Source organism: Bufo bufo, chromosome 9 (assembly GCF_905171765.1).
Source record: "Bufo bufo chromosome 9, aBufBuf1.1, whole genome shotgun sequence".
NCBI lineage: Eukaryota > Metazoa > Chordata > Amphibia > Anura > Bufonidae > Bufo > Bufo bufo.
Genome location: NC_053397.1, coordinates 93,640,503 through 93,652,433, shown reverse-complemented (window position 1 = coordinate 93,652,433; position 11,931 = coordinate 93,640,503). Strand labels below are relative to the sequence as shown.

The following is an 11,931-nucleotide window of genomic DNA, read 5'->3' as shown; positions in this document are numbered from 1 at the left end:
AGAGTCCTGACACTCTCCCCTCTTCAGAACAGGCGGTGCCTGGTTTAATGTGCGGGTTCTCCCATTGACCTGAGCATCCCAAAGTGTTCTACTTGAGCATCCGAGCACTTTGGTGCTCGATCAACACAATTTTTTTCCTTTTTCGACTAATACACGCAAAAAAAGGTCTTTAGAACAGATAACTGCACCGCTGAGCGGCAAATATATTTTACTTTTGACACTAATCGGGAAGTGTTTTACTCGAGCACCAGAGCACACGAGCACTTTGGTGCTTGCCCAACACTACTGGCTATACAATGTCTCAGGATCCAAAGGTGTGGATAACTTAAAATTTTTTATTAGGTCACAGTCCATTATATGGGATCTATTACCTCTAACTTACCACAATTGTCATATGACTTAGCGGATAGTATTGTGCTCAGAAGTAGTTAAACCAGAATTTCTCTTTGCTTTAGGGCTCATGCACACAAACATATTTTCTTTCCTTGTCCGTTCCACTTTTGTTTGTGGACCATATGCGGAACCACTCATTTCAATGGGCCGCAAAAAAATGGAAGTTATTCTGTGTGCATTCTGTATGTCCATATGTCTGCTCCGAAAAAAAAAGAACATGTCCTATTATTGTCCTCATTACGGAAAAGAATAGGACTGTTCTATTACAGGCCCGCTGTTTCGTTCTGTAAAATACGGAATGCATCTGTATTTTTTGCGGACCGCAAAATACATACAGTTGTGTGCATGAGCCATTAGTTTGTGCCCAAATCATAATGATTTGTATACGTGATAAGTTGTGTTTTATTGTATCATATCTTTTGTGCTGTCTATGCTGTCTGCTCCGTGTTACTAATAGATGAATGCATTGCTGTGTGCTTCTCTATGATGGATGTTTTACTATGCTTTTGAATAAAATTGTCAATGTCTTTTATGTCCAGCATTCAGTTATCTTTTTCTATAACATCAAAAACAAACAGTATAAATAAAATAATTGGGACATTTCAAATAATAATTTACCTGTAATCCCCACAGGGGCAAACTTCTCTCCACCCATATTATGGAAGACCTGCAAACAGCACAGTAGTAGAGTTACAAAACATCTCAAAGATCAAATATCACCAATTAAAATGCTCATATTATATCACCAGGCACATAAATGCCTGTTCACCACACTATGTGCAAAGAAATTATACCAGGTCTGATTTATGAAAACTAATGTAATAAAAAAAATATAGAAAACTATTGTGGAGAATGTAAAGTGGACTTCCAGTAAACTTTCTATAATGTTTCTTCTAGAGATGAGCGAATCAAAGCTGACGAAGTAGAATTCGATCCAAATTTCGGGAAAATTTTTATTTGCACCGAAGCCGAATTTTCTCGCGCTTCGTGGTAACAAACCGCATTTTTTCCTAAAATGGCTTCTGCACGTGTGAGGACATGGAGAAAGGAACTCTGGGAAGACGGGATCACCCATAATGCCATGCATGCAGGCAATCAGCAGCCAGCTAGCCCTGTGATGTCACAGCCCTATAAATAGCGTCAGCCATCTTGGATTCTGCCATTTACCAGTGTACTTAGTGCAGGGAGAGATGTCAGCAGGCGCTAGGGACAGTGTTAGAAAAAACTTAATTGTGCTAAAAAAACGATTTACAAGTGCAGGGCAAGATTATTCAAGGTGTAGGGAAAGGATAGGGAGGAATCATTCCACAGCTCTTATGTTGAAAAGGGTCCAGTAGGAGAGGTTACAGCCTGGGTAGTAGGAACATTCCTATTACACCTTGCAGCACTGACTGGGGATCCAAATTGCCATTACACAGCTCTGTAATTCCAGCAAAACGTTCTTGTTACGGTGAAAGTGCTGATTGATTCGGGCATTAACAGGGTTTATTATAAGGAAATATTTCTACATCTTATTTGTCTTGTGCGGTGCATGTTCTAAAGCATTTTTTGGCTTGTATTAGTGGGAAAAAAGGGCTTATTAGCCGTTGTATGGTGAAGAACTAAAATTACAGCCCTTTTTTGTTGTGTATTAGTGGCAAAAATAAAATATATTTGCCGTTCAGCGGTGCAGTTATCTGTTGTAAAGCCTTTTGTGGCGTGTATTAGCAAAAAAAGAAAAAATATATTTGCCGCTCAGCTGTGCAGTTATCTGTTGTAAAGCCTTTTGTGGAGTGCATTAGTGGATAAAGGAAAAATATATTTGCCGCTCAACGGTGCAGTTATCTGTTCTAAATCCTTTTGTGGTGTGTATTAGTGGAAAAAGAAAAAATATATTTGCAGTTCAGCGGTGAAGTTATTTGTTGTAACGCCTTTTGTGTAGCGTAAAAGTAGAAAGGAATAAGGAACTACACTCACCTAAAGAATTATTAGGAACACCTGTTCTATTTCTCATTAATGCAATTATCTAGTCAACCAATCACATGGCAGTTGCTTCAATGCATTTAGGGGGGTGGTCCTGGTCAAGACAATATCCTGAACTCCAAACTGAATGTCAGAATGGGAAAGAAAGGTGATTTAAGCAATTTTGAGCGTGGCATGGTTGTTGGTGCCAGGCGGGCCGGTTGAGTATTTGACAATCTGCTCAGTTACTGTGATTTTCACGCACAACCATTTCTAGGGTTTACAAAGAATGGTGTGAAAAGGGAAAAACATCCAGTATGCGGCAGTCCTGTGGGCAAAAATGCCTTGTGGATGCTAGAGGTCAGAGGAGAATGGGCCGACTGATTCAAGCTGAAAGAAGAGCAACGTTGACTGAAATAACCACTCGTTACAACCGAGGTATGCAGCAAAGCATTTGTAAAGCCACAACACGCACAACCTTGAGGCGGATGGGCTACAACAGCAGAAGACCCCACCGGGTACCACTCATCTCCACTACAAATAGGCGTAAACAGAATGAGAACATGTATCCATCCTCTGATGGCTACTTCCAGCACGATAATGCACCATGTCACAAAGCTCGAATCATTTCAAATTGGTTTCTTGAACATGACAATGAATTCACTGTACTAAAATGGCCCCCACAGTCACCAGATCTCAACCCAATAGAGCAACTTTGGGATGTGGTGGAACGGGAGCTTCGTGCCCTGGATGTGCATCCCTCAAATCTCCATCAACGGCAAGATGCTATCCTATCAATATGGGCCAACATTTCTAAAGAATGCTATCAGCACCTTGTGGAATCAATGCCACGTAGAATTAAGGCAGTTCTGAAGGCAAAAGGGGGTCCAACACCGTATTAGTATGGTGTTCCTAATAATTCTTTAGGTGAGTGTATTTGCCGTTCAACGGTGCAGTTATATGTGGTAAAGCCCTTTTTGCGGTATGGACCGAATTACGCAGTAGTGAAATTTTTTATGTAAAACAGGCTTTTTGGGGGAAAATTGATGGGTGATTGTAGACTTTGTTCTGTATGAACCGAATTCCATTATCCGTTCATTGGTGACATTTTTTATTTCAAACATATTTTTTTCTGGAAAAATGATGGGTGATTGTAGACCTCCTTTTGCTGTATGGACCGAATTAAGTCATCGTGGGTCTTGCAGTAAACATAATGAAGACGCTGATGACAACACACCAGCAGACTTTGACTTTACCATCTATTCACAATTAAATCAAGCAGCTTCAGTAAGTTGAAAATATTCATTTTATCTGCTCCATCTGCATTCGATCTCCATAGCATGACAGGAGAGCCTTTGCTTTGGAGTCCATTTCCAGTTTCTGAAGATCAGGAGTTCCATCAGAATTGTGCATAAAATTCTTGCTCCCTGTTCAAAGCCATAACAAAGGGGTCAGCAAAGGGGCAGGGAAGGGGGCGTGGTTACTTTCACTTGAAGCAAGGAGGCCGCTGCCATCTTGACTTCAAGCATGTGTGGAGAAGCGTGCCGGGAATGGGAAAAAACAACTTTTTCAGTACTTTTGCTGCATCTGCCTTCAGGAAGAAAGGCATCATCAGAAACACGATGCTGGCTACACGCAGGTAGTGCTGGCGGCTTGGAATGGTTTTGGGAGGTGACAGGTTCCCTTTAAAGTGAAATTAGCGAGTACTTGTAATTACACTGCATAGAGTGTAGACAGTTGATTGGAAGGGCTGTTGGATCCCTGCAAAGCAAACATTGATGACCTATCCTCAGGATTTACTGATCCCGGGGCAGATTTCCTAATCCTGTAGATAGTGTAAATTTAGGCTCTCTAGACCTGCACCACATTTATCACAGTGGCTCAGGCTTAATGGTACATTTTGTGCAAGGCTGGAAACTTTTGTCAAACTCTATACCATCTACTGGTTGACTTACTTTGAGACAATTTCCCATGAAACCACATCCTTCTTCTTATAGGCCATGTCTCATATTGCTCTAGGGGTAGATAATTTCACTAAATATAGATGCACCAAATTATGCAGAATTTTGCCAAATCTTGGTGCACTTCACTCCAGAATCTAGGTGCACTGAGCACTAACTAGAGATGAGTGAGCCGAATCCCACAAAATGGTATTCAATCCGAATTTCAGGATAAATTCGATTCACCTAGAAGTCGAATTTCCACGTGCTTCGTGTTAGCAAATCGATTTAACCTGAAATAGTGTAAAAAACAAAAAAATAAAACTTACTGCCTCCATTTGCTCTCAAAGAGCTGCCAGCAGCCATCTTGATTGAAGATCTCGGCCGAAATCCCGTGCGTGGTGACATATGACGTCAGCACGCCGGCTGGCATAATGACGTCATCATGAGCCGAGCGAGATTTCACTCCAGATCTTCAAGCAAGATGGCAGCGGCTGACCCGTCGCAAGGAAATGGAGGCGGTAAGTTTGTTTACATTTTTTTTGTTAATTTTACACTCAGATGCTGCGATCATGTATGAACGCGGCATCTGAAGGGCACAATGATGGGGAGCAGTGCTATCGCAGCTCCCTGTCATTGCACCAGCTACTTACAAAAAAGTGTGCTTCGTGACAAAGTAATTTGTCACAGAGCAAAATTACTTGTAAAATTTGGCGTATTAGTCAAATCAAACTTTTCAATAATTCGCTCATCTCTAGCACTGACAGTAGTAAATGTGGGACAATGTGCCAATAAACAATTAGAGATGAGTGAAGCTTTGAAATATTCGATTCCGACACTTCGCTGAAATTCTCCAAGAAATTTGCTTTGTTCCAAATTAATTCCTCATGAAGCATGTTAAATCAGATATATCCCAGCCTGCATTTAGACTGCAGGGAGAGTATATCTTCCTGTACATCACTGTTCATTGCAGAAATATGCATAGCTAGTCCTTCCTGGTAGTGAAACAGTTACTATAGTAGGCAGGTCTCATACAGTATATAGAACAAGACAGGTTATTCATCCCAATTTGGGAATCAGGGCCTAATGGAATTGTTTACCTGTTTATCAGTGTGGACACCGTTCAGTTAGATAGCTCTGTGCAGGGATTGATGCAAATTGCACATCTCCTATGGATCCATTCAGCTTCAGATTACAGTCCCTGCACTATCCCTGTACTGTCCCTGCACTGTCCCTTTCACACTGCAAATTTTTACTACAGATTGGAAGCGCTAATTTCCTTAGCGTAACAGTGCATCCACGTCTCTCCTTATGCTCAGCTCAAAGGACAATGGCAGAGACCGCATGGGATGAGTTTTTTTTATAGGGCTATGACCTCATAAGAGGATAGATATCTGCGGATTGACTAGCTGCAGGGAATTATGGATGATCTCACGTACCAGCACTTCTTATTTTCACTTTGTAACACTTGCAGCAGCCATTTTATGACAAAAAAAAAAGTTTTGTTACCACGAAGTACAAGGAAATTTTGATTTGTTGCAAATCAAATTTTTTCCTAAGCTTTAGATCAATTTGACTTCAGATGCTTTGATTCATTCAACACTAAACACAATGCTCCATACTCCAGCAATCATGGTCACTCATGAAGACATCCAGGGTCAGGAAAATACTCATTTGGAATACATCGGAGCAACTGCACATTTACTTGACCAGTGATTTGTGAGTCTTATACCAATACAGTGGTGGCCAGGAAATATTCACGAGTCATGGCAATACATCATGCCTACACTGGCATAAAGAGAAGGACTGGGAACAGTCACTGTGGATGTAGTAGGGTATTTTGTCATATTTTAACACACTATATAAAAAATGCATTTAAAGTTTTAGTTTTTAAAATATTTTATTATAAGGTCATACAAATGTCAGTACCATAGGAAAGCAAGGGACAGAGTAGTGCGCACGTACATAAGTACATTATATACTGACATATACATAGACATATAACAGTGCTAATTTTTTAAGTTAACAAGAAAATACATGAGAGTTGACATAGAATTGCGTATGCAAGCAATGACAAAAATCCGCACGAGTTGAATCTGAGGTAGACCTTGAATGAGAGAAGGAACCCTAGTCGCAAGGAAAACTGTGACTATTCAGTTGAGGTTTCTGTATTTTTTCCAGACCCCCCATATTTTTTCAAATAAGGGGGAGTTATTAATCTCCCAATGCGCAATCTGCTCTAGACGATACACTTAGTGGCAACAAATCAACCAATGTGAGATAGCCGGCGCTTCAGTCGATTTCCAATTAGATGCAATCAGCACCCTTGCTACTGCTAACAGCTGTTGTTGAAGGCGAAGAACTTGGTGGGAACCACGCTGCGGGGTATGTAGTCCCAATAGGCACTTTTGTGGCATAAGTGGAAACTCATCGCCCTGTATTTTGGTCAAAACATCACAAACTCCTACCAATAAGAGTTTCACAATAGGACACGTCCACCATATGTGCAAAAGGGAGCCTTCTGCCTTAAAACAGCTCCAGCACAATGCTGAGGACGAAGGGAACATATATTGCAGTCTCACCGAGGTGTAATACCATCTAGTAATCAACATGTAATAGTTTTCTTGGAGGTGCATGCACTTGGAGATTTTATTTGTTTGCAATAGTAAAATTCTAGTCTCTTCTGAGGAGAAAGTGAGGTTTAAGTCGCTCTCCCAGCTCCTAAGAAAGGCGGGTTTATACAGATTGGTCCTCTCCAGGAGCGAAGAGTATATCTTGGAATTTTTTTTATTAGGCTCTCTAGTTTCCATAATCATTTGTTCAAAGTTTGTAGGGGTACTATTGCTGAGTATTTGAACCCCGGAGATTAACTGCATGAGATGGGACCTTTGGAAATGAGTTAGACTATTAATTTGGGGGTTATCAGGAGCGACATCATCACCGCTGTGAGATCCTAATATAAGATCCAATATTGGAGTCAAGTTCGCTCTGGTTCCCTCGCTTATTGTTGTTCTAAACTCCGGCGTAGAGTCCCACATAACGTCTCTAATTTGCAATAAAGGGGAGATTGGGCATGTCAGTAGTTTGTCTGCCATATATGAGTACCAAACTTTGAGGGTGTTGCGCGTCAATGGATTTACTGTTTGTTTCAGAATATCGGATCTATACTTTTTGGCTAGGACTAAAGAGCGCAGTGGGATTTTTGTCAGGTCTTGTTCTAATGCTACGTCTAACCTCCCCGGTGGGTTATGCAGCCACTCCAAGACCCTAAGACTCTGTATAGACCTGTAGTAGCTAAGGAAATGTGGTATGCCCAGACCACCCTCCTTCTGAGATTGAATTACCTGTCCATATGGCAGTCTAGGTCTGGCACCACTCCACAAGAAATGCATCAGGACCTTTGTTAATTGAAGAAAAAAGGTTCTAGGTAGAAATATTGGCAGAGCCCTTAAATAATATAAAACTTTTGGGAGTACTATCGTTTTAATTAGTGTTCTACGTCCAAATCAGACGGTAAAAGGTAAGTCCCAAGATGTGACAAGTTCATTAACTATACGTAGTATACCTTTGTAATTTTCTGAGTATAATGCATTTAAAGTTTTAAACAATCCTGGAATTTTTTTTTAAAGAGGACCTGTCACCACAACATGCAGTGTTGCAAGCAGCATCTTCAAGAGCAGGAGGAGCTGAGTAGTTTTATATATAGTTTTGTGGGAAAAGATTCAGTAAAAATTTGTGTGTGTATATATATATATATATATATATATATATAAATAAAAAACTTCAATTGTACACATAGGAGGTGTGTTTATGGAGAGATCATAGATGTCAGTCACTGATAGCTGTTCACAGGAGTGGTCTTAAAGCGCCTCTGTAAGCATTATCAATCCTATTAGACTAGGCATATTTCCTGATAGAGTTGATCATGATGAGTAAAATGTTATCTCTCTTTTCTATAATGGGTTAATAATGGCCAAGACATTAACTTTTATATTTATGTAAATAACTTAGTTGGAGCACCAGGGGGCTGGCCATAGCACTAGGAGAACAACTAGCAGAATGTCCCCTGTCCTCTCTGTGCTCCCCCCTCCTCTTTGAGTGACAAGTCTAGATATCTCGTCTAGCCCAGTTTGCGGCAGCGTTGATGCTCAGTGATAATGTTTTATTCAGCATTAGCAACCCTACAAGGCAATATGCCTGGTTAAATAGGGTTGATCATTCTGAAAGAGGCTCTTTAGGTTCAGAAGAAGCAGATATATAAATGAATAAATTACAAGTTTTCCAAGATGTTTTCCTACAAATCTATATATCAATCTGCTCAGCTTCTCCCTTTCTGTAATGCAGTACCTGCATTGCCTTTCATGGTGACAGGTCCTGTTTAAAGGGAGTACATGTTACAGTTCAATCTGCAGACAGCATTTTAAAGGGGTTGTCCCTCGAAAAATATTCAGCAGTTTTCAAACCATCATCTTGATCTGAATACTTTTGTAAGTGTTAGGCAAATTTATTTGTCAGATTCTTGGGAGGGGAGGTTGGTGAACGCCGCTATTTAGGGCCGTCCTCGGGCCCTTCGAGACGTCAGCACGCCAGATTTTCACTTCCGGGTTGGCGTGCGGGCAGTCTCGGCAGAAACTCGCGGCATAGCACATCAGCAGCGGGGCAAGTGCGCGGCGAGAGGGGAGCGCGTTTTCCGGCGCAAGAAACCAATAGCTGACTCGGTAGGATCGGGGTTGGGGGGTGCGGGGGAGGGACTTACGTGCATAACGCCAGCGCTGGGGCAAAATATTGTTGCGGTTGGTAACGGTCCCGCCTTGGTACAGCACCGTCCGTGGTTTGTGCTTGTGGGAGGTCTTGCCTACATTTTACTGACTGTCACTCCTGCGCATCTCTCTCTGAGGCTTCCATTGATGTCGCCATCTCCTTTGCCTTAAATGTTATATCAGGTTCTGTCAGAAGTCTTTTCTGGATGCTTTCTTTCATAATACTACACAGCAGGTGCCTCAATGCATCATAGAGACCCCCACCAAATTGGCGATGTTCAGTCACATAGGCTGCAATCGCTTCGCCTTCATCATAGTTGTCAATTGTAACATCTGAAATCTGTTCTGCGCTCACTGTGGGTGTAGGTAACAGAAGCTCCTGGGTGCTTTTAACAAGATCCACAAATCTGTATCCAGCAGGCTTTACAGGGCCTGTCACACAGCACAGAAGCGCAAAAACCTTTCCTACCTCGGGACTCAGGACACTGGCATCTTCACCATGGCACTCAGTAACCGACACTCAGTAACAGTGGCATACTCATCATGGCACTCAGTAGCACTGGCATCCTCACCATAGCACTAACACTGGCTCCCAATTAAGCTACTCCCTATGATATTGAACTGGGCGTCTCATCACCAGACATTCCTTAAAACAGCACGGACTCTCCAAAACCGTAGCAATCTGACAGACATTACCGACCAATTACATTGGGACTACCTAGCACTCAAGCTCTGCATTTTCTCTATCGCTTATTTCTTTACCCGTTAGCCCACTCCACTCGGAAGGGGGGGGGGGAGGGATACTATAAGCAGGCTGTATCAATTATGGAATCATGCCATATATTTGTGTCCATATAAAAAATTGAAAAAATAAAATAAAAAGAAAAGAAAATTAATAAAACATCACAAAAAGAAAATTGGTGTTTGCTGGGAAATTTGGATTAAAAAGGGGCAGTAGCATTGCCATCGGTATATTTTCATTTCTCTTTCTCAGCACCAATAAGTGACATTCAGAATGTAGCAAGTTAGGTCCGTGGATGTCGTCTTGGGTCAAGTTGGTGTTAGTTCGGTACTACTGCTTGCCAGAGGGTAGGTACGTTCGGCAAGGTTGTGTCACCGTATGGGTGCACTAGTCTTCACTTAGGTCTTTGTGGTGGTGGGTTCACGTAGACCCCACATAATAGAGCCTACTAGTTGGGGTGATGGACATGGGTAGGGCCGGCACAATTTGGGCGATCACGTCTATAGGACAATAATACGCAAGACCTGTCACGACTACAGGCACATTATTACGAAGTCTGTCACAACTACAGACATGTTCATAAATCCTGTCACAACTACAGGCACTTTTTTTACAAAGTCTGTCACTACTACAGACATGATCATAAGTCCTGTCACGACTACAGGCTTGATGTTACGAATAGAGTTGAGCGAACAGCTGGATGTTCGGGTTCGAGAAGTTCGGCCGAACTTCCCGGAAATGTTCGGGTTCGGAATCCGAACCCGACCCGAACTTCGTCCCGAACCTGAACCCCATTGAAGTCAATGGGGACCCGAACTTTTCGGCACTAAAAAGGCTGTAAAACAGCCCAGAAAAGAGCTAGAGCGCTGCAAAAGGCAGCACCATGTAGGTAAATCCCTTGCAAACAAATGTGGATAGGGAAATGAATTAAAATAAAAAAAATAAAAATTAACCAATATCAATTAGACAGAGGTCCCATAGCAGAGAATCTGGCTTCACGTCAGCAGAGAATCAGTCTCGTCATGCCATAGCAGAGAATCTGGCTTCACGTCACCCACCACTGTAACAGTCCATTGTCATATATTTAGGCCCCGGCACCCAGGCAGAGGAGAGAGGTCCCGTAACAGAGAATCTGGCTTCATGTCAGCAGAGAATCAGTCTGCATGTCTTAGCAGAGAATCATGCTTTACGTCACCCAACACTGGAACAGTCCTTTGTCAGATATTTAGGCCCAGGCACCCAGGCAGAGGAGAGAGGTCCCGTAACAGAGAATCAGTCTTCATGTCATAGCAGAGAATCAGGCTTCACGTCACCCACCACTGGAACAGGCCACTGTCACATATTTAGGCCCCGGCACCCAGACAGAGGAGAGAGGTCCCGTAACAGAGAATCTGGCTTCATGTCAGCACAGAATCAGTCTTCATGTCATAGCAGAGAATCAGGCTTTACGTCACCCACCACTGGAACAGGCCACTGTCACATATTTAGGCCCAGGCACCCAGGCAGAGGAGAGAGGTCCCGTAACAGAGAATCTGGCTTCATGTCAGCAGAGAATTAGACTTCATGTTATAGCAGAGAATCAGGCTTCACGTCACCCACCACTGGAACAGGCCACTGTCACATATTTAGGCCCCGGCACCCAGACAGAGGAGAGAGGTCCCGTAACAGAGAATCTGGCTTCATGTCAGCAGAGAATCAGTCTTCATGTCATAGCAGAGAATCAGGCTTCACGTCACCCACCACTGGAACAGGCCACTGTCACATATTTAGGCCCCGGCACCCAGACAGAGGAGAGGTTCATTCAACTTTGGGTTGCCCCGCAATATAATGGTAAAATGAAAAAAAAATATAGGATTGAATGAGGAAGTGCCCTGGAGTACAATAATATATGGTTAAGGGGAGGTAGTTAATGTCTAATCTGCACAAGGGATAGACAGGTCCTGTGGGATCCATGCCTGGTTCATTTTTATGTACGTCAGCTTGTCCACATTGGCTGTAGACAGGCGGCTGCGTTTGTCTGTAATGACGCCCCCTGCCGTGCTGAATACACGTTCAGACAAAACGCTGTCCGCCAGGCAGGCCAGCACCTCCAAAGCATAAAAGGCTAGCTCTGGCCACGTGAACAATTTGGAGACCCAGAAGTTGAATGGGGCCG

The 11,931-nt window shown here is 42.6% G+C and overlaps 1 protein-coding gene across 1 annotated transcript in view; it reads right to left on the bottom strand.

Moving 5' to 3' along the window:
* Positions 1 to 11,931, bottom strand: part of LOC120978569 (potassium channel subfamily T member 2-like) — a 1,475,081-nt gene that overhangs the window by 1,148,640 nt on the left and 314,510 nt on the right. The window contains 1 exon segment of the mRNA XM_040406800.1: positions 1,012 to 1,060. Within this exon segment, the coding sequence (XP_040262734.1) occupies positions 1,012 to 1,060 (49 nt within the window).